The sequence below is a fragment of the Procambarus clarkii genome, chromosome 31, assembly GCF_040958095.1.
Source record: "Procambarus clarkii isolate CNS0578487 chromosome 31, FALCON_Pclarkii_2.0, whole genome shotgun sequence".
NCBI classification, from domain to species: Eukaryota; Metazoa; Arthropoda; class Malacostraca; order Decapoda; family Cambaridae; genus Procambarus; species Procambarus clarkii.
This window is the reverse complement of record NC_091180.1, coordinates 23,134,371-23,157,562: the sequence shown is the minus strand read 5'-3', so window position 1 is coordinate 23,157,562 and position 23,192 is coordinate 23,134,371. Positions and strand designations below refer to the sequence as shown.

Below are 23,192 nucleotides of genomic sequence, written 5' to 3'. Positions count from 1 at the left end.
TAACATGCAAAGCGCTTGGGGCATAACAAGAGAGTATTATACTGCATTTAGGCTTTGTATAAGACACTCTAAAATAACAAAATAGTATGTTACATATGATGAAATTATATGTAAAGACCTAATCAACTATCATCAATGTTTGTATGCAATAAGAGAGTTATTTCAACAGTATGTTCTGTACATTTTGGAACTGGGTCACATCACAAAATCAATCCTTCAAGCTGACAGAAGTTCACACTAAATTTCAATATATTACTCATTTTACCATCAGAAACTTTACAGAAAAATACGAATGACGGGAATATTGAGGTTTAAAAGTCCTTAAAAGCAGTTTTAGGTCAAGTATATATAATGGGGGTCGCGGAGGCCTCATCCTTAATAATTACAGACGAGGAAGCTCCCGCCAGATGCCCTCCACCCAATCTTCTCGCGCTGACCTCCCAAACAAAATCCAACAAAATACGCCAAATACGACTAATAATAAAAATATAGACGCTATAAAACAAGCAAAACGCTACACTTATTTTGATATTAATTCCTTGAAAATTGCACTGAAATTCCCAGAGGAGTACTGATCGCGACGAGGTGAAGGGAATCGGACAAGTGGACTCGAAAATCAAAACAGACGCCATATTGCCTCTCTTGTTTACCTCATCCGTTAGCATCTCTGGGGAGGATTTTCCCGTGTTATATTTAATTCTGGAATGCCTTTGTGTTTAGCATAAGGTGAGTTGTGTTCCTAGTAAGCAGAGGATTGTAATGATGTAACTATTTTGTCATTCAACTCTCTGGATATAATAATTTGGGGAGTGAAATGAGTCTCAAGCTGTTTGTGGATGCTGCAGGCTGGACAAAAGGTCGTTTAGAATATACTAGTATTATATTTTTTGTGATCATTAACCCAATTTTTGGAGAAAAACTTGAATTAATGTATTTATTAACGTGGAGTTGGCTTTGTAATAAGTAGGGAATGAGTATTCCTTCGAAGATTATATATATCTGCAGAGTTGAAGTGACGTCAGTTCTTTTGTTTATCATTTGTATTTTTCAGTTTTCCTTTTATGGTATATTGCAATATACAAATCATTGAATAAATAGTTAATTATTTAAAAGACAGCTAAAGCAGTGTTGTACAATTAAGGTTAAGTACACCATGATGGGGTATGGTCAAATTGTATGGCAGATGGTTGGACAAAGCTTGCTTTCTGATTATAATATAATTCAATTTGTCAAAACCATATGCATCATTAGGTTAGGATTTAGTAGGCTAGGCTGTGTTAGGCTCATTTGGTTAGGTTGGGTTGAATAGAAATGATGAGGAAAAGGACCTTGGAGTCAGAATCCACCACTCACTAAAAGTGCACAGCAGGTGGGAGCAGCAGTCAGAAAAGCTAACCTTGGAATAATCAAGCATACTTTAGACTTTAAGGAAAAGAAAGTAATGATATGACTCTAACTCTCTGATGTATTCGGATTACTGTATCCAAGCATGGAGATATTTTCAGGACAGCTGCTCTGGAGAAGGCCAACACTGGTAACAAAAGTCATTCCAAGCTAAATCATCTCTCGTATCAGGAACTCTTGAAGGCCACAGGGCTAACAACACTGCAAACCAGGCATGACAGGGCAGATCTCATTGAAACTTAAAATACTGAACACAAAATACTGGGGATGTTGATCCAAACAATTTCTTCATAAGGTCAGATGTAACACAAACAAGGAGCAATGGTTTCAAGCTCAACCAGCCACAATGTAAAACTGAGAACAGGAGATGCTTTTTCAACCATAGGAATATAAACCCATGGAACTGCCTACCCGTTGAAGCCTTAAATGTCAAAACTGTGTTAAGTTTTAAAATCTAGCTAGAAAAGATCAAGGCAAATGGGGGTACCTTCAATAAGCTGCCAGCTTCCTGTCCTTGTTGAGGCCACTAGGGTTAGTGGCCCTCAGGTAAATCAGGTAGGTTTTAAAATCTGCTGAGGAACCATGATTTGTACAATGAGACTTGTATCCACTATTCTGGCTGCTAGGTTCACAGTACTGGAATATAGCACAACCTAGTTAGTCCTCCTAGTTAGTCTAGGAGACAGGTCACTTCATAAAGTTGAATATTTGAAGTTTTGCCAATAAATTTTAAAACCTAACCTAACCCAACCTATCCTAACCTACTCCACCCTAACTCAATTCAACCTATACTAACCCAGCCTAACCTATATGAACATTACTAAACTTTATCAAATCTATCCCAACCCAACCTAGCATTCCCTAACCTAATTCAACCGAACCTAACTTAACATGTACCGGTACATTTTTCTTTATTTGAAAATGTAGCATGTGCAAAATCTGTATGTGATTAATGTTTTTGCCAATGAAAGATAGGAGCTATAAAGAAGTGATAATAACTTTGTTTAAGTTATTTAAACAAGTGTTTGTGAATGTAGCATAAGATATTTGTGGGATAATTAATAGAATGGGATTTGCACCAGTATTGAATGTAATATCCAGTACTGTACTATATTTCTTAAAATTTTCTTTAAATAGATTGATATTTTCCTAGACATGGATCGTGAATATGAGAGACGTTTATTGCGCCAACAAAATGGCCCGGTTAATTCACCTGCATCTCCTTTATCGGTATGTTTGAGGTTCTTCTTTTCCCGTTAGTGTGTGTGCTATGTAATATATACAATGGGGGGGGCACATGTAAAGCTCTCATTGAATGAAACAAATTAATATAGTTTGATTTCATAAATTGTATATACACTATTTCTGTTGCAGCCCCGTCGTCAGTTAACTCATATATCTGTCCAGTCACCAAGTAAAGACCGCACAGGTGATAGATTTATTCCCACTCGCGCTGGTGCCAATTGGGATGTTAATTTTGCTCTTATTCAAGTAAGTTTTGTTCTTGTTTGTCCATTCCTTCCCCCTGTCCCATCCCAGATGGGATGGGGGGAGTACCCAAAACATTGTAGGATGATATGCGTATCTTGTATAAAAATCTTAAGATACTATTCTGTTTTAGAATAGTAATAAATTATTGTTTTAAATACACAAATTATAATTAAAATAAAAAACTATGGAATGTGTAAAGTCGAGTCTAGTTTTATGCAAATTTGTTAGATGTCCCAAACCCAGAAACTTTAATACTTTTTCATTGTTTCGAAGTTTGTCTTTGAAACTTGCACTCAATCGTCATGTAGAATAGCTTGTAAGATCTGAATTTTACTACTAAAAATTCTATAATTTTCAATTTCAGGAAAACAACAAAGTAAATAATGAAGTGCGTAAAGGTCGTGAAGGGGGAGAAGGCAAAGATGGGGTTGCGTACACCACACTTCTTCGTAATGAACTCCTTGGTACAAACATTGAGGATCTAAGAGACACCCCAGACGAAAGACGAGCTCTCTCGCCTGTTCAGAATCCTAACCTTTATCATGTGAGTTTATATTTTGTCTTATAAGTAGCCATTTCTTTCTCTTACTCTAATTTGATTAAAAAATATTGTATTCTACAGTCAGGCCTCCATATATATCAGGAATATGTTCTCAGATTACATCAGCTTATGCAGTTTTGTGGAAATGAACAACGATACCTGTATATGTGAAAAATATAGTTGTATTTCAGAGGCCTCCTGAAGTAAATTTTTCAGTACAGTAATGTACTCTCAGTTAAACTGTTGCAGCCAAATAAACTCTTGGTCACATTAGCAGTGACAGGTACAGTACATGTACTGAAATTGACATGTTTTCCTCAAATTTTAATGATATGCACATGTAACTGAAGGCGTTCATGTAGGATGAGGCAGGTTTTTAGAGAAGGTGCATCTTCATGTGGAATTATCTCAAACTGACTATAACAATGTCATAAGATGTTGGCTGACAGCAGATGATGTGGGTAAAGTCACAGGTAGCAAATGAAAACAGTACGTGGTTATGTGAGCGAGGACTGCTGGTGGTGTCACCATTAGAGCACAAGGAACATCAGTGGTCATATTGCTGTGATGCATTTTCCTAGCAGCTGTTTGGCCCTTCCTGCTTGACAATGGAAATTTAGATACAGCAGGGGAACAACAAAAATAAGAGGATGTTAACCCTTTGGTTGTGACAGTTGGTTTACTGTTTTGATGCACTGAGTTACTTCTTAATGAGATTGAACTTGTGTTTCAACTTGAAAATAACTAGTATTATACAGTTGCTGGAAAGTAATGGTTGAGTATGCTGCTGATCGATTGATTGATTGATAAAGATTAAGTCACTCCAGAGGTGGCACAGGCATGAATAGTCCATAAGTGGAGGCTGTTTGAAGTAATTACTAGTACTAGTAGCTAATACTGTAGATTTGTGGGTGAATAGGGTCTGGAAAGTGGGACAGTCAGAAGTATAGTCTGGAAAGGAAGCTTCGGCGTTGCAGAGAGTAGAGCAGGGCTCAACCCAGCAACCGGGCAAGGATTTTTGGATATATAGAAGAATCAATCACGCTGCACAAAGCACCAAGGGGGGGGGGGGGGGGTTGGCCAAGAAGGCGGAGCAGCAGCCAAAAGTCTTTGTTGGATATTCCACAACAGCATCACTATCTCAGGAGCCCCTCAGGGCTCTATTTTTCCTGTTCTTTGGTTTCTTGTTTTAGCTTCGTGTCTGTACATGGGTGTCCACAGGCGACAGTATAGGGTATCGTGGGAGATCCTCAACGATATTCTACTGTAAGTCAGTGGTGATCTGGCCAAAATGTATGCTGCTATTTTCATCCCATCCTCAAAACAAAAGGCCTGATTAAATTCCATGTAACAGTCAATCCCCTTGCTCATAAATTAAATGTACTTTCACATAAGTCACAACTGACAATGTCCAAGTTTCTCTCTAAATACCTTCTATCACTTACAAAGTTCCTAACACATCTCAAAATGATTCATACACTTCTGAACTCCTAATTACCTAGCAGATTTTAGCAATGAACTTCCTAAAGGCATGTTTCTGTTTTTTAAGTCACAAATTACAGTACACACTTTCAGTGTTAAATTTTTATTGCAGAATATTTAGGTGCCAAAATTCAAGAATGTATTAATGTGCATTAAAGAAGTAAGCTCTGTTAGGAAAACATGCTGCCTTGAGTCACACATTGTCAGTTGTCAATCGTCTTGAATGTCTAGGTGATTGATCATACTCTATGTATAATAGGCATGATATAAATACAGTAGATATAAATAGGCCCATATGTGGCCGCTCCTATTTATCGTGATATACTGTATATAGTAACAGCCTCATATGGGTGCATTTGAAGCAGTTCATATTTATATCAATATAAATGATATATTTATATCAGACAGGACTTAAATAGGCCAATCTGACCATATGAGAGAGCTCCTATCTGTATCAGTTTAAATAGGAGTTGCTTTGTATTGGCCCATACAAGGAAACTCCTATTTAATTATGTATTTAATTATAATAATAATAATTCATTGTCAGGGGACAGGCAGCCAGAATGTATTCATACACATTAGGGTTATAATGCCTAATGAGGCCCCCCCCCCCCCCCAAGGTCGAATTACTGACTTGCCAGGATGCAACCCCAAAACACGCTGACAACTCTTGAGTACCTGCTTTCTGCTAGGTGAACAAGGACAATAGATGATAGGAAATGTGGCCAATCATTTCTGTCTCGCCTGGGATTCGAACCCGATTCTCAATTGGGCATCGAGAACAAATCCGACTGTAATACCCAGGAACCTACTGTGTGGATTGGAGTGTGAGAATGGAGTGAAAAGTTTATACACAGTGAGTCCTCATTTAGCAGTCACCTGTGATGCCAAGTAAGGGGTCAGTAAGATTTTTAAGTTTTAATGAATGTAACTAATGCTTATTCTGGTCTAGACTGAGGTTTTCTCCAATGCTTTCCTAATATCCTTAGTGACCCTTGTTTGAAAAGGTTCCTACATTACAAGTGTGTAGAATGTCGTTCTGCCTTTCTGCACATGAATTTGGTGTGTGTACTGTACTTCAGAAACCAAGTGTTTTAACTCGGGAAGCTGCTTTTCATAATGACGCTAAGTCATATTTTTACATATACTGTATGTTTATATTTGCTTCTGGTTCTCTTATAGTTTTCACCACGCAAAAATCATCAAAGAGAGGATACTTTGTCGCCATATTCCTTGTCTCCTGTAAGTGCCAAGAGCCAAAAGTTGTTGCGATCTCCAAGAAAAGCTGCTCGGAAGATATCCAAAATTCCCTTTAAGGTATGTACAGACTATACAATGCTTAGAAATATCCGGTACACATAGTTTGATAGAATTTTACTGTTGCAATTTCAACTTCTAAAGGGCTCTGTATCTTTTGGGTGTTATAAAAACTTACTTTGCAAATACAGCATCTTAATTACTATAGTGAAACACACAGAATTGTATGTATGACTTATATAAGTCCCAGTGTTCTAGTGGTAAAGTATGTGGCTTGGCAGTGCTTGGGGTTGTAGGTTCGAGCCTGCCTCGTAGTTCTAGTAGCTTTACTCATTACTATACTGTATCATTGTTTACATAAAGAAAAAATTATTTTAACCATACTTTTGTTGGCAACTGATATAGTATATGAATAATGTTTGTTATTAAAAGGTGAGATATTATTTAAAGGTCAATTTTTTCAAGGTTTTAGATGCACCAGAGCTCCAAGATGACTTTTATCTCAACTTGGTTGACTGGAGTTCCCAGAATGTTTTATCTGTGGGCCTTGGGCACTGTGTTTATCTGTGGTCAGCATATACGTCACAAGTTACCCGACTGTGTGATCTTTCCTTGGATGGTGACTCAGTAACGTCAGTCTCGTGGTCTGAAAGAGTAAGTTAGTTTTTCTTTTAATAACTCCATTGGGTAGTAACTCTATTTCTTAAATTACTAGAGAAGATAAATGCACAACTTACCAAAAATTCAGTAATTGTTATGTAAATATGAATATTCAATGTACATTCAATCGATGAACAACTTTTGATATATGAATTACTATGTGTGTGACACTAAATCCTAGTAGTTCAGGATGAAATGTGCCATATTTATATGTAGATGAGCCTACAGCTATTGAATCAGAGGAGATAATATGGAAAAATGGTGTTGGTAAAGCCTCTAAGACAAGGTGATATTGAAAAGGAAGGTAAGTAAGAACAAATATTTGCAAGAGATTAACAGTAAGAAACAGTAAAGCAACTACTGTACTGTATAGTACAGTATTACAAAGTGGAGCACTTGGGTATTGATCTTCACAAGTTTGAAATGTTCGAAGTGCTTGTATGATGAAGTATATAATGTCTCCAAGTTTTGAGGATCATTGAACTTTATGTACCCATTGCTCATCCACTGCACTTCATGTTGTACAAAAAACAATTATTGGTACATTTTTACTACACATTGGTCTGGTTTCATAACTTCATGTAGATGAAGTCATGAATTGCAAATTGCAATTTGAAGTTAGGTAAATTGCACAATGTAACACAATTTTTGTTCCTAGGTGGTAAGTGTTATTTCCTAATTGGATGTCTTAAAAGTATAGAAAATAACTATTATTTTCCTTAAACTTTATGAAGTTTCATGGTGGTCCTTCAGTTATTTCTTGGGTGGAGAATGTGCTCTATAGTATTCTTGTTTCCTGCTTTGTATGATGCTTCCTCCACTCCTCCATGGGTTTGGTTCATTGTGCCAAATATAGTTACTGACATTTTGGTACTAAACACGTATGAATGGTCCCATTTCCCAATTCACAAGTGCAGCCATATCTTGAGTACTTGAGTAAAAGTATCCTTTCTGCTGTTGTACTCTTTCCTACAATCCCTGCACTTTAGTTATATTTTCCAAACCTTGCCTGTCCCAGCTTTACTGACATATGTTTAAGCTTGATCAACCTAGAGTGTATCCCTGTGCCCACGATTTGAGGAAATATGCAATACTAACTCCTTTTTCAGAAATGTCCTGTTTGGATATCGGGGCCCATAAATTTTTTAGGTCGATACAAACCTTCATAGTTTAACATATTCCTCTCCTCCTTTAAACCCCCTTTGCAGTGTTGCATTGCTCTGAGGCACCGTCAAACACTTTGCCTTTGGAATGGCACTTAAGTTTTGGTAGCTTCTTCAGTTCATCTCCACAACAGGCCCCCCACTTTACAGTGTCTTAAAATACACTTTTTCTGAGCATGTTCTTCAGACTCTCCTGTTTCCACCTTGTCTCTTACACCTGAGCATGCTTGTGTGGTTTGAACTTCAAGTAGAAGTACCTACCTGTTGTTGGTGCCAGGAATCAATGTCCCCCATGGTCCAGTCTCTGACCAGGCCTCCTGGTTGGTGTTCTGGTCAACCAGGTTGTTAGATGCTGCTGTTTCCAGTCTGACGTATGAATCACAGCCTGGATGATCAGGTATTCTTTGCAATAGATGGCTTCTTTGACCCTGTTACAGTGATGGTGATATCACATGGTAACAAGTAACATATCCTTTGTTCTAACTTTATTTACAGAGCAATGATTGGTGGTCTTAGTATTTTTAACTTTCGCTTGCAGGTAGTTTGAAACTTGTGATTAGTTTCTTTGTCTAATAAACTAGTAATTTTATTTAGGTACACTATTGTTTTCTTTCCCTAGAAATGTGGCAGGCCTAATTGCAAATATTCCTGTCATGATGGAGAGAAAAATAATAAGAGCTTGGCAAACGATGTGAGTTCTATGGGAGTTATGAGGAACATTCGAGACATGCTCAGGAAGTAGCATTTCACTATGCTCAATTCTATATTTTTATATTTCCCGAATGCAGCTGTTTCTTCTAATTAAAAAATTGTGCCATTTATCTATCACTCGTTCTTTTTTAGGGTAATCAAGTTGCAGTTGGAACTCACAAGGGTCTTGTGCAAGTTTGGGATGTTGCAAGCAGTAAAAGAGTGTGTATTTTAAATGGACATACTGCACGTGTAGGGGCTTTAGCTTGGAACGGTGACGTTCTCTCATCTGGATCAAGAGATAGATTAATTTTACAAAGAGATGTAAGGACTCCATGCATCATCCCAGATAGACGGTTGGCAGGGCATAGACAAGAGGTAAGAAGCTAATTTTATTTTCATATTGGGAATTATGAAAGGAATAGGATTCACTGGCAAGATGCTGCTAAATGGACTTTTAGGCAGTAATATTTTAGACTATTTGCAAACATTATATAACATACTTTCAGGAAATGAAGTACAGTATACCTGTATTAGAAACATTGATGACATATCCAAGTTTGTTTAAAAAATACCTTATTAACCAGGTAATGAAGGCACTTCAGTTCATATAAAGTATGTAAGCAATAATAAGTCTAATTAATATTTTGATTTCCGTATAGTGTGAAACTTCTTACACTCTTTTGTATCCATCTGTGAATATTTCTTAGCATGTCACTAGTTTATGATATTCCAAATATTTAAGTACAGTATATTGTAGAAAAAAAATTGAAAAGTTACCTAAGATTAATATAAGAAGGAAAGACATGATAGGACAAGAGAGGTGCACTTGAACAGATAGAGTATATATGAGCCCAGCTATGGATACGAGAGTTGAAAGCACTGATAACTTTGGTTCTATTGGATCAAGCATTTACTTTTCATAATTTTTAGGATTAAGCACACCCTTGATATTTCTACTGTATTACTCTTATGAAACAAAGTAATTTATTTATCAGGTGTGTGGTTTAAAATGGTCTCCAGATAGTCAGTATTTGGCATCTGGTGGTAATGACAATAAGCTCTTTGTGTGGAATCTGCACTCACTGACGGCCGTCCAGACGTACACAGAACACAATGCTGCAGTTAAAGGTAAAATGGCTCTTGCATTGAAGGACATCTGTTAAAATTTAATTTTTCTGTTCAATTTGTGTGTACTAGATATTTTTTCTCTGTCCAATTTGTGTGCACAGTTTTTTTTTCAGTTCTCAGTTCTGCTTTTTTACATTGTATATTTATACATGTACTGTATATATAAACAGCATACACTTAGTGGAACCTACGCTTGAAACAATCAAGGGGGATCCTACATCTAATGTTACCCGTATCTAATAATACAGTATGTCTAATATGTTACCCGATTCTAATAATATGTCTAATATGTTACCCGAGACTAATAATACGTCTATTATGTTACCCGTATCTAATAAGGTAAGAGGAATGTTTACAGGGATGGTACTTATAAAGGCTATTACTCTAGTCACAGCCCTCTTGCTGGGGGTAGGGGTGTAACTCATAAAGATAATAAAGCATCTACCAACTTGAAAAGTGACATGATATTTGGGACATTGTTTCTTTGCTCAGGGCATGGTTTTTAAGAATACAGAAAGACAAAAACCTTGTTTTGAATACAGTTTCTCTATGTGAATACAGAAATGCCTCATAGAACCTTTATGCAATGCAAGAGTTAAAGCACCAAGTTGTAATGCCTGAATTCTCTTATCTAGGAAGTACTGTAGATTGAATATGCTGAGATCTTGCTTGCCATGCTGATGTGTATTGACAGGATGTTAACTTACAGGGCATTTAAAGAGTTTTGTTAAAATGATGTGGCATTTGTTATTTTGGTATATAATATAGTGCTGTATTGACATTCCTTAGACATTTCATTTTAATACATTCTTCAATATATTTTTTGATAGCTATTGCCTGGTCACCACATCATCATGGGTTACTTGCCAGTGGAGGAGGGACAGCCGATCGCTGCATACGTTTTTGGAATACATTAACTGGACAGCCAATGCAGTGTGTGGACACTGGTTCACAAGTTTGTAACTTGGCATGGTCCAAACATGCTTCAGAACTGGTAGGTTTTGATTCTCTTATTTTTTGTATTGTTTACTTTTAAGTGTTAAGTGGACTATATCACAAGTGCTGACTGTTGTATTGGCACATTTGTCGCTTAATTTTTCTTCTAAAGTTGAGACATTGCTAATATACTGTAATCATTTATTCTCGTGTTAAAGACATGGATTACAATAAGATAATTTTTTTTTTCTGTAGGGAGCTCTGTCGGCTCCCTGAAGCTATCCGAACTGATATGTACTACTTATGCTCCTTATGCCTACTGGGTACCACGAGCCAGAACCTGGCCCCTCAGAGAAACGCAGGGAGTAATAGCCTATGAGCACTTTACATTTAAAGTATGTCATAATTGCCATCAACTGGGAAAGGACCAAGAAAGGTAGGCGAATAAAAACAGATCACTGTCTGGGTTAACCTGTGCAATCTACATCTGAAAAGATCAAAAGAACTCCTATAGAAAGAAATCCAACAAACTATACTTCAGCAACTAGCACTCCTACTTGTTAGATTTGGGTTTTAACCGATTAGCAACACCTTGCTTGGGCTTTCCTTAGCAATGAGCCTACGGGCCTTGAAGTCGGGGTGGGGTTTAGTTGGTGATGGGATTAGAGCGGCTTTGGGGGTTGCCCCATTCAGGTTGGGGAAGAAGGCATTCGAGCCTGCTTCTCCTGCCGAGGCTTCTGGATCCTACCGTCAGCCCCCTTTTGCTGCCTTTCCCCTGAACTGTCTTTTCTTCAGGGGTGGAGGGCATGGGGGATGGCTATGCCCCAAGGTTTCTTGCAGGTACTCTGGGCTGTGGGGGGGGGGGAGTCCACTAGCAGTTCTGGGGCAGTTTGACCCTGCTTGGGCTTTGTGCATTCTTGGGAGGGGGGGGGGGTGTTATCCCTCCTCTTGTCTGCTTTAATTTCCCACATTTGCTGGTGTGATTTCAGCTCTTATTTGTTTACATGTGCATAAGTGTGTTTGGAGGCATTCTTTCGCCTCCATTGCGAGTTTTATCCTTCCATTACCGTTTCTCTGCTGTGTTCTTTCTTCTAGGGCATTCTGCCCTTTTTTGTTCCTCTGGGAACACTTGGGGTGTTGGTTTTCACCCGGTTTTGTGTTTTCTGTCTGTGGTTGGATCTGGGCCCTGGGTTTTGGACCCAGTGTCCCTGGCCATTTCCTCTGCTTGCTCTCCCACACCTTTTGTCCCTCGGTTTTCGGTCCATTTCTGCCTGTTTAACCAGGGGTTCAGTCTGGGTAATGTGGTTTGCCCTTCCTGTCTGTGGTGCATTTCTGCTGGCAGTTGTGGTTTGGGCATCCCCAGGTTTGATTTTGGGTTTCTTTGGGCTCTTCAGTTTCGTTCCGGAGATTTTCTTCCTCTTGGGTCCCTTTTGGGGGTTCTGGAGGCCCTTGATTACCTCCTATGTGCCCGGATTTCCTCTTCTGCGGTTCCAGGGGTCTTTCTGGCTGTACTTTGGGTCTTGGCACGTGGTTTTGTGGTTGTGCTGGGGCTTTGGCTTCTGTTTGTTGAGGTGGGCCTTTGGTGCAGCTTTTGTGCCGGTTGCCTCCTACTGTGCCTTCTTTGTCTGGCCGGTGTGGTGCATGCTCTGTTCACAAATCTTCTTCTTGCTTTTCTTTTCTTTTTGTTTTCTTAAAAAAAATATCTCGGATGGGGCACAGGTCCCTTTGCAGGTCCCCCTGTTGTCAGAGCGATGGGGCGAGGCTCGCTCTGTTGCTCATGCCTGGTCCCCGAGATACGTGGGCATTCGGGTCGTCTCCTCTGGCCTGTGAAGGCGTTGGGCAACTCCTCCTACTCCTTGAGGGGGTTTGGGGCTGATGGGGTGGGCTTCTTCCTTTGCGCTCTGTCGGGTCATCTTGGTAATTACCTAAGTGTAATTACCTAAGTGTAGTTACAGGATGAGAGCTACGCTCGTGGTGTCCCGTCTTCCCAGCACTCTTTGTCATATAACGCTTTGAAACTACTGACGGTCTTGGCCTCCACCACCTTCTCACTTAACTTGTTCCAACCGTCTACCACTCTATTTGCGAAGGTGAATTTTCTTATATTTCTTCGGCATCTGTGTTTAGCTAGTTTAAATCTATGACCTCTTGTTCTTGAAGTTCCAGGTCTCAGGAAGTCTTCCCTGTCGATTTTGTCAATTCCTGTTACTATTTTGTATGTAGTGATCATATCACCTCTTTTTCTTCTGTCTTCTAGTTTTGGCATATTTAATGCTTCTAACCTCTCCTCGTAGCTCTTGCCCTTCAGTTCTGGGAGCCACTTAGTAGCATGTCTTTGCACCTTTTCCAGTTTGTTGATGTGCTTCTTAAGATATGGGCACCACACAACAGCTGCATATTCTAGCTTTGGCCTAACAAAAGTCATGAACAATTTCTTTAGTATATCGCCATCCATGTATTTAAATGCAATTCTGAAGTTAGAAAGCATAGCATAGGCTCCTTGCACAATATTCTTTATGTGGTCCTCAGGTGATAGTTTTCTATCTAGAACCACTCCTAGATCTCTTTCTTTATCAGAATTCTTTAAAGATTTCTCACATAATATATAGGTTGTGTGGGGTCTATGTTCTCCTATTCCACATTCCATAACATGACATTTATTAACATTAAATTCCATTTGCCAAGTGGTGCTCCATATACTTATTTTGTCCAGGTCTTTTTGAAGGGCATGACAGTCATCTAAATTTCTTATCCTTCCTATTATCTTAGCATCATCAGCAAACATGTTCATATAATTCTGTATACCAACTGGTAGATCATTTATGTACACAATAAACATCACTGGTGCAAGAACTGAACCCTGTGGTACTCCACTTGTGACATTTCTCCATTCTGATACATTGCCTCTGATTACTGCCCTCATTTTTCTATCAGTCAGAAAATTTTTCATCCATGATAGAAGCTTACCTGTCACCCCTCCAATATTTTCCAGTTTCCAGAACAACCTCTTATGTGGAACTCTGTCGAAAGCCTTTTTTAGGTCCAGATAGATGCAGTCAACCCAACCATCTCTTTCCTGTAATATCTCTGTGGCTCGATCATAGAAACTGAGTAAATTCGATACACAGGATCTTCCAGATCGAAAACCATACTGTCTGTCTGATATTATATCATTTCTCTCTAGGTGTTCTACCCATTTAGTTTTGATTAGTTTTTCCAATACTTTCACTATTACACTTGTCAATGATACAGGTCTATAATTGAGGGGGTCTTCCCTGCTGCCACTTTTGTAGATTGGAACTATGTTAGCCTGTTTCCACCCGTCTGCTACGATTCCTGTACACAGGGATGCCTGAAAGATCAGGTGAAGTGGAATGCTGAGCTCAGATGCACATTCTTTCAGAACCCATGGTGAAACGCCATCTGGGCCAGCTGCTTTGTTCTTACCGAGCTCCTTGAGCATTTTTTCCACGTCGTCTCTAGACACCTCTATGTGTTCTATGTTGTTCTCTGGAATTCTTATTGTATCTGGTTCCCTAAAGATTTCATTTTGTACAAACACACTTTGGAACTTTTCGTTTAGTGTTTCACACATTTCCTTTTCATCTTCCGTGAATCTATTTCCCATTTTCAACCTCTGAATATTATCCTTTACCTGCAATTTGTTATTTATGAATTTATAGAATAGACCTGGTTCTGTTTTACATTTGTCCGCAATCCCTTTTTCAAAATTTCTTTCTGCCTCTCTCCTCACTGCCGTGTAGTTGTTTCTCGCATCTTTGTATCGCTGGTATGTTTGGGGGTTCGGCCTCTTCCTGTATTGATTCCATTTTTGTGTCTTTCGGTCTCTAGCCCTCTCGCAATTTCTATTGAACCAATCCTGTTTCCTAGTTCTGCATCTCTGTTTTGGTATAAATTTTTTTGTGCCTTTATCATATATTTCACAAAACTTGCCATACATCTCATTCACTTCCTTGCCTAGCATCAAGTCTGTCCAATTATACTCACTAAAAAAATTTCTAAGGTCACCATAATGTCCTCTCCTGAAGTCTGGTTTTTCAACTGCTTCAACCTCCTTATTTTCTTCCAGCTTATAACGCATTGCATACTTTATTCCCAAAAAGACATGGTCACTTTTACCCAAGGGAGGAAGGTACTGAATGTCAAATATCTCTTCCTCCTTCCTGGTAAATATCAAATCTAGCATGGAGGGAACGTCCCCTTCCCTCATCCTCGTAGCTTGTTTAACATGTTGATACAAGAATGTTTCCAGGATGAGGTCTACAAATTTACAGGTCCAAAAATCTTCTGTTTTAGCTTCATATGCTTCCCAGTCTATGGATTTCAAGTTGAAGTCACCGACTATCAACAGTCGTGATCTATCGTTATCCGCTCTCGCTATAATCTCTCTCATTATTGTTATAAGACCTTCACGTTTACTATCTAGCTCCTCCTTTGACCATGTGCTGCTTGGCGGTGGACTATATGCATTTATCATCATTAGTTTATCATCCTCATAGCAGATCTCTAGTGCTATTATGTCAACTTCTTGTGGATTGGCAGTCATTATTTCCTTCACCTTTAGGTGTTCTTTTACCAGCACAGCAACGCCACCGCCTTTCCTAATTCCTAAATTGGTGTCGGTGTACTTGTGCGTGGGCGTCCCTCAGGTGGGTTTCCCGCCTGTTTCAATGCCGAAACGGGACTGTGCAGCTCTGCGGTTCATTCTGGACTTCTCCCGTCTGAACCCCTGGATACCTTGTCCTTCCTTTCGGATGACTGCTCTGTCTTAGGTTTGGCTTCTGTTGGAGCTGGGTGCCTGGGTGGGGTCCCTGGACCTCAGGGGCGTGTATTTGGACGTTCTAATCCTCCGGGGTTCAAGGACTGCTTTGGTTCATGGTGGGGCATTCGGCTTACCGCTTTTGTTGCCTTTTGACTTGAATCTGGCACCTCGCATATTCACGCGTCTTTCCTGGGTCGTAGTGGCCCTTCTGCGTCTGCTCCGGGTTTGGGTTATGGCTGGCCTGACTTGATGACTTGTTGGTGTGGGCTCCCAGCCGGTCTGCTGCTCTGCTCGCCAGGGATGTGTTTCTTTCCCAGCTCTCCGGGTTCGGGTTCCTGGTGAACTGGAGGATGTCCCGTATGGTTCTGTCCCAGGTTCGGAACTGGCTGAGTCTTGTTGGGACTCTCGGGCCACTTCCATGTCTCTTCCTCCAGAAGTGTTGCTGCGGCTGTGGTCACGCCTTCAGCTGTTCTGGGGGGTCCTGGGTCACTTGGTGGTTACTCAAGCGGTTGTGCAGGAGTCTGACATTTGCTAGGTTCGTTTGCCCACTGAGTCAGGTATGGCTTTGGCATCTGTTTTGGGTCCTTCGGGGACGTCCTTTCACCTCTTGCAATCGCTGGGTTTGAACTCCGTGAGCCTTACGTCGGTTGCTGTGTCGCCGGCTTCCCCTTTGGGGTTTTCAGGATTCATTTCCTTAGCGCCTCCCCGAGCCCTCGTTCGATGTGTTCATGGACACGTCATCTCCCAGCTGGGGCTTAGTATCCAGTGCTCATCAGGCTCACTGTCCAGTGCTCACAGTACGGTGTAGGTGTTTGCGGCTGTGGCAGGCGCTGCCACTTTATAATACAGTGCCTGCAGTGCACTGGTTCTGTGCTGGTGTACACTCTCTGGGTTGATCCGGTTTCCTTGGATCCCTGTTCCAGGGCTCGTGTGCGTATTATAGGAGGTGCAACCCAGGGGATAAAGTTGTGCTTTAACCCTTAATGCGCAAAACTTCTTGTGATGTGTGACATTGAACTCAGTTTTTAAATTTTCTGAAACTCCTTCAAATGTTTTGTGAATAATTTACTAGGCAAATGCTCCAACTTTGTCTAAATGATACCAGTGTAACTTTAAAAACAAGAAAATACAAAATAATTATAAAATTGAATATTGAAAACTTCAGATTTTGAAATCAGCAGCAAAAATATAAAAATATCACCAACTGTTCATTTGGTGTTACGTGTATTATGTTCTCAGAATAGCATATGATTTTCATTGTCATATATTTAGAATATAGGTTTTCAGTATAGTTTACTGTAAAAAAAAATTGTCAGTATGGCAATAGGAAATTGTCAAAAGGGAGGCTGGCGGCTGAGCGGACAGAACACTGGACGTGTGATCCTGTGGTCCCGGGTTCGATCCCGGGTGCCAGCTAGAAACAATGGGCAGAGATTCTTTCACCCTGATGCCTCTGTTACCTAGCAGTAAATAGGTACCTGGGATTTAGTCAGCTGTCACAGGCTGCTTCCTGGGGGTGGAGGCCTGGTCGAGGACCGGGTTGCAGGGGACACTAAGCCCGAAATCATCTCAAGATATGGCATTTGAAATATGTGCAAATTTAGAAAACAAAATTTATAACTCCAAACGTTTAGAGTTTATGAAAAATCAATTCTATAGGGACTGTAGAATAGACAGCTGCGCACACTATATGTAAAATTAGTGAGAATCAGTCGGAAACTAGATTTTTGAATACTGAAGTAAGTTGAAATTCTAGTTATAAATATAATTAAAGTTGAAGTTATTGATAATGAATAAGGCAGTTCTAATTCATGAATTTACTTATATGTTGTAATAAACATTGTTTGGCATTCGTACTCAAGTATGTGAAAGTTGTAGTCAATGTGTGTAGAAATGAAGTCAAGAAAATATAACCCCCAAAAAACAAAATATAGGGATAATTATAATAATTATAATGATTTAGGGAATATATTTAGGGTATATTTTATATAAGTAAAAAAACCCTAATCTGGTCCCTAATCATCAAAACAACCTAAAGAAACAAGGAAAATAGAGTTTGAAATCTGTGAAAAAATCTGCCAAAAAAAATTAATCCTGAGTTCTGAGAGTTGAAACTGATTTATTTGTTGACCAATTTAATTCTGGCTTCACATAGTTAGGGGCGAATATGCACTCTCCACGATGTAAAGGTTAAAACAAATTTAAATAATAAACGAAGGAGGGAAAAACCTAAAAAAAAAAAATCCCCTAAAAAATATTCTTTGGATATTGTTGAAAGTAACTGATAACAACATTGGGCAATGTATTTATATGATATATAACAAAATAGAGCAGAATAACATAATTACTCATTATTATTTGTGTTATTATATATTATTCACCAATGCTATAAAGGCACCAGCTGTATATCCACTTTGTGGACACTTCTTACTACTATTCTTCTTTGTGTGTGGGACAGGTGCTTGTATCACTTTATTATTGCATAATCCATCACTTCCAGTTAATAGGAGCTGTTCTCTTTATCAACAAAATGTTCGTTTTTTTTTTTTTTTTTGTAATATTCGTCTAAAATCAATTTCTGAAAATATTTTGATGAAAGTTTCACAAAGCTGAAGCCAATAAGTTGGAGATTTGTTTAACATTTTTAAGTAATTTTTGCATAATTTGAATTTTTATTTAATTATACCCCCCTTCAATATAACACATCATATGACGTTTTGTGCAGTTCAAGGGTTAACCCTAAAAAAAAAATGATTCTTTAACACCTTTTTAAATATGCGAATACTCATTTTATAGTAATATTATAGAATAATAAAACATAAACTACTGTAGTGTACTGTAATAATATATATATTCTTTCAGGTCTCTACCCATGGTTATAGCCAGAACCAGATTTTAGTTTGGCGGTACCCATCACTAGCACAAGTGGCCAAGCTGACTGGCCATACTTATCGTGTCCTATACTTGGCAATGTCACCTGATGGGGAGGCTATTGTTACTGGTGCTGGAGACGAAACTTTGCGGTTTTGGAATGTTTTTAGTAAAGCTCGATCTCAAAAGGTGGGTACAACATATCTTGTGGGACTTTACTAATTTCTTAATTATAGATTTTGTTAGTAAAGTTATTTCTGCTTGCCTCTTGAAGTCTATCATGATATTACAGCCTGGCTAATCTACAAATGTTTGATAGGGACTTGCTAAGTTCTCTCTTGGAAGGACAATAGTTCATGGTTTGCTATTCTTTCAGGGAATACTGTATATTGAGAAGTTGAAGGTCCGTAATATTCATTGAGTTAGCTCCATCTCCATTTTCCATGGAACCTACTTTTTACCTTCTGGTTATGTAGAGCATTTTCTAGTGAAGAAGTTTTAAAAATTTCTTAAATATTTTTTCAGGTAGGGTAACGCCTACCTGATTTATTCTAATCCCGGCAATTGTTTGGGAGTCTGAACTTTGCCCTTCTGGTTTTTCCTTTGGGCAGGGTTTGGCTTCGGAGCCTGTTCTGGTTTCTTCAGGGCAGCTCCTTGTGCTTCTCTAATAGTTCATTCGTTCATTGAACCTCTTCTGTGGTTCATTGTCTCAGCTGTGGAAGGGGGTTCTCTTTGGTCCCTGCCTCTTTCAAGCTGGTTGCTTCATGTAGCTCTGAGTCTAATGAGTTCTCGGGGCATCAGTGTACATGTGTACGGAGTTCTATGAGCCTACCGGGGACCACGAGCCAGAACCTGGCTCCCTCAGGGAGGCAAGGGAAGCAATGGCCTATAGAAACCCGCGTGTGGTTGGAAGCATTCTATGTCTGCCATTGACCGGGTCAGGCACCTAGAAAGGTAAGCGTCCCAAAACAAACCCCCAATTCTGTTGAAAATTGCTACCACAAGCCGAACAAGTGGATAGAACTCCCTTGAAAGAAACCCCCTCCCCAGGAAGGGGAAGGGGGAGCCCCAGACCCACCGCGCTGGCTATCCACCATCAGTTCTTTGGCTGATGCTAGAGGTTGAGGTCGTATGCTCCTGATCCGGTGGTTGTTTCAGCACTGTACCTAGAATGTGGTGACTGTCTTCTAGGTGGTGCGTGAGCCGGGAGTGTTTCTCCAGTACTCGGGCTGTATGTGCCAAGGGTTTCCTTCCCTAGGTGCCCTATAAGTACTGCCCTTGGGGTTTGGGGCCACCTTCCATAAGTTCCTTGGGTTGTGCCCCTGCTAGGCAGTTTATGGCTTAGTTTTTGGCCGCCCTTTGTGTGCTCGGGTATTCTGTCTCCCTTGTTCACCTTAGGGTAAGGGGCAGTTTGCACTGGTGGGGCGCAGGATACTGCGCAGCCAGCTCTGTTCCGCCATGATTGCGGAACAGAGGGGTTTTCTTTTTCTTTTTGTTTGTCTGCCTGGTGGGAAGTCTGCCTTCGTTCTTGTCCCCTGTGTCCCCTGTGTACTGAGTATTCTTCCTTCTTCCAGTAGTTCCCCCTGCTAGGTCCCCATGAGTATAAAATACATGGGGTATATTGCCTAACTCAAGTGTGAGTTGTTATGCTCTGTTTTTGTATGCTGAAGCACTTATGTGTTTAGACATTATGCACCTACACTTTCTTTTATACTAATACAATTATGTATTTATATCTCCATGTAAACAGTCACTTTTAACAGTTACTTCTCTCTTTCTTTTCAGGAGTCCAAATCGGTATTGAATCTTTTCACTTCTTTGCGATAACTAAGCCAAAAGAGAGTACGCATTTTCTCGTGTGGTTTGTAAATAGTGGGTTAAAAAGGTGGTGTGCATTTGTATGGTCAGTCAACATTTTTATATATATGTATATTTATCAAGTGTAGTATAATGTATATACTTTAAGTACATTGTAAATCTTTCTGATTTGCGTGTCTTGACAAGGTGATGTTATTTTCGTACGTAAATGCATCTTGTTCTTCACTTAGAAGTATGCTTATTTTTTCTAAATTATTTATCTCATTTGTTATATTTTTTCATGTTCCTCTCTTCTCTCTCTCCCTTCAGTAAGTTTTCACTGGTTGGGTTTTTTGGTTTGACTGTGCAGTATCACTTGTTTGCTGGTAGTTAGGCTTGTTATGTTGTTAACAAAAAACAAATATATACATATATATAAATATATGCTCATTATTTCCCATGACAGTCACTAAAATTCTATTTTTCATAATGTATAACCGGTGACCATCTGAGAATTTTGAGATCTTGAGAAGCACCTGGTCTACTAACCTGTCGTCTGCCTGTTCAACACACTTGTATCGTATGGCAGTGTATTCTGAAATTGATGTATTATCTTATTTAGAGTTTGGGTTTTGGAGTACACAGTAATGCAGTGATGGAGAGTTTGGTCAGGATAATGATAGGCAGTCGTCATGTGAGCATTTTTCTCAGTTTGGAATCAGTATACTACAGGATTGTATAACTCTAAATATAAATACATCTTCACATGTTCCACTTGGAAATTATGTAATTCATTGTTTGATTTGAGAGGTTCTGCTGTATCTACTTAATGAATTAGGCAAACTCCTACTCAGTACATGTATGTGAATAATGTTTCCCGTTGTATACCAATACTAAGTTATGTCAATGTTCCCATTAACTTAGTCGTGAGACTTCCATTGTGAATGGTTCAACCAAGTTTGGTACCTGTTATGTCAACATGTATGGCATTCTAACATATAGCGTATCTTCTATTCACCTCAGAAGGAAGAACGGTTAGCTTACAAAAAGTTATCATTCTCTTTTGTATTACCTTATAGGCCTTGTTAAGGCTTTATTCAAATTTTGTATATTATTTAAATCTTTAAACAATTGTACTATTTCTGTGTATCAGCGAGAAATACTTGAATATATAATATATTTGAAAGGAAGAGGAATTTTTTCATTCTGATCTTTAATTATTTTTGTTAAAATTTAGTTGTTCAATGCTGAGATGTCAATTATCCAAAGTATAAAAAACTTGGACCAGATCCCTTTCACTTTATCTTTGCATTTGGAAAATGCAAACCAAAATTTGTATTTGGTCCCTAATATTTAAAATGCAGGACTCAAAAGTTACCGGAACTTTAATTATAAATAAATTTCCACGCATGTCTGAAATGACCTTCATTTGTTCTTTTTGAAAAGGTTGTTTCAATTAACCCAGATTAGAAAATCTCTAGATTACCAACCTCAACTTAATCTTGTTTCTCATGTTCAACCATAACATCCGACTGAAAGGTGTTCATGGGTCACCGTAATCATTTGGATTCCACTGTAGACATTTCAAGTGGTATAAACCTGCACATCTGCTACACTTACTTTCATATTCCAGTGACACCCAGTATATTATCCGAGCCAAAATATCCTCAGATTGTTTTGCTATTATTTCTACATCATTCTGATGCAGAACGGTTAAGTTACTGCACTACACAGTCAGTTGAGGTTGCCAAATACGGTAAATAGCAGTGGCATGTCATGACACAAATGTTGTGAAAATTCTGATATTCTTTTGATATCAAGATATGAAAAGATATCCTGATATTTTGAATTTTAATATTTTGAGAGGATATCCTGATATCCTTTTGATATGGGCTTAAAAAGACAGGTTCAGTGTGATATCAACTCTTGGATTCTCTCTGTCTGTGTCGTGGAGGACTTCGTCTCCCGTTCGGTACCTTCTCTAGCCTCCTGCTCCTTCCACCTAGTCCAGCAGGAAACATAGCAGGGGCAGAAAGATGATGATCATCTGGTAGCAAAGATGATGAGCACCTATCAAACTCACACTTGGCAAGAGCAGGCTCGACGGGCTGATCCATAATGGACCAAGCCAGAGACCTGCGGTGGATTCCCAGGGCCTGAAGGTGCCTAGCCAAGCACAAACTCCAGGCAATGGGGTTTTTCAGATCATGTGCTATGGAAAAAACAAAAATATTAAAATGGAGGCCATGTATAAAACACAAGTCAAATCATACTATTGGAAGAAGTATTGTAAAAGATTTGAGAGTAAGCATGTTGGAAGACCTTACTTTTAAAAAACACAACAAAGTAGCTGGCATAATAATAAAAAAAAAATTGAATTTAACGAAATGCTAATTTCTGGGTTAGCCCCAGTTGTTCATTGAAACTACAATACTGAAATAGAGTCTTACTGCAATCTGTCAGTTGCAGAGTTCTTATTTGCCTACCGGGGACCACAAGCCAGAACCTGGCCCCCCCCCCCCCCTCCCTCATAGAGGTGCAGGGAGCAGTGGCACTATGAACAGTTTTATGTAAATTTACTCATGTCTGCCACCGCCAAGGAAAGGCACCTAGAAAGTCATTAAAACAGACCACTGCTTGATTAGAAATGAGACTGAAAACAAACAAAACATCCAAGAGAACTCTCTAACAATGTTAACATATGATCAAAAATTTGTGATACTAGTGTGTGCTATTTTGCCCCACTTTCTTAAATGGTTTGGGGGAAGGAGGAAAGCACACTGGGTCACCCAGCTGCTCCACCACCAGTTCTTATGATGATGGAAGCCATCTCGATAACCATGGAGAGGGTGTCAGGGAATCATTGGGGCTCACCCAGAAATGAACGTTTCATAACATTCAATGCTGGTTTTCTGAGGGAAACCCATTGTGGCTCCCTAAAGCTAATTACCCATAGAGAAGAAAAAGGGCACTGACCAGGGAGGAG

At 39.3% G+C, this 23,192-nt stretch overlaps 1 protein-coding gene across 3 annotated transcripts; it reads left to right on the top strand.

The window, feature by feature from the left end:
• Positions 1-426: 426 nt before the first annotated feature.
• LOC123758735 (fizzy and cell division cycle 20 related) lies at positions 427-21,398 on the top strand. Of its 3 annotated transcripts, none has more exons than XM_045743360.2 (11): positions 428-726; positions 2,542-2,634; positions 2,779-2,895; positions 3,260-3,439; positions 6,101-6,235; positions 6,641-6,829; positions 8,842-9,066; positions 9,687-9,819; positions 10,650-10,813; positions 18,401-18,598; positions 20,195-21,398. In XM_045743360.2, exons 2-11 carry the CDS (start codon positions 2,560-2,562, stop codon positions 20,234-20,236), a joined length of 1,458 nt encoding a protein of 485 aa, XP_045599316.1. In that variant the 5' UTR covers positions 428-726; positions 2,542-2,559; the 3' UTR covers positions 20,237-21,398. The 3 variants fall into 3 exon arrangements, with proteins under 3 accessions (XP_045599317.1, XP_045599316.1, XP_045599315.1); XM_045743359.2 differs by having other exon boundaries at positions 430-726; positions 2,558-2,634; XM_045743361.2 differs by lacking the exon at positions 18,401-18,598 and having other exon boundaries at positions 427-726; positions 2,558-2,634.
• Positions 21,399-23,192: the final 1,794 nt, after the last annotated feature.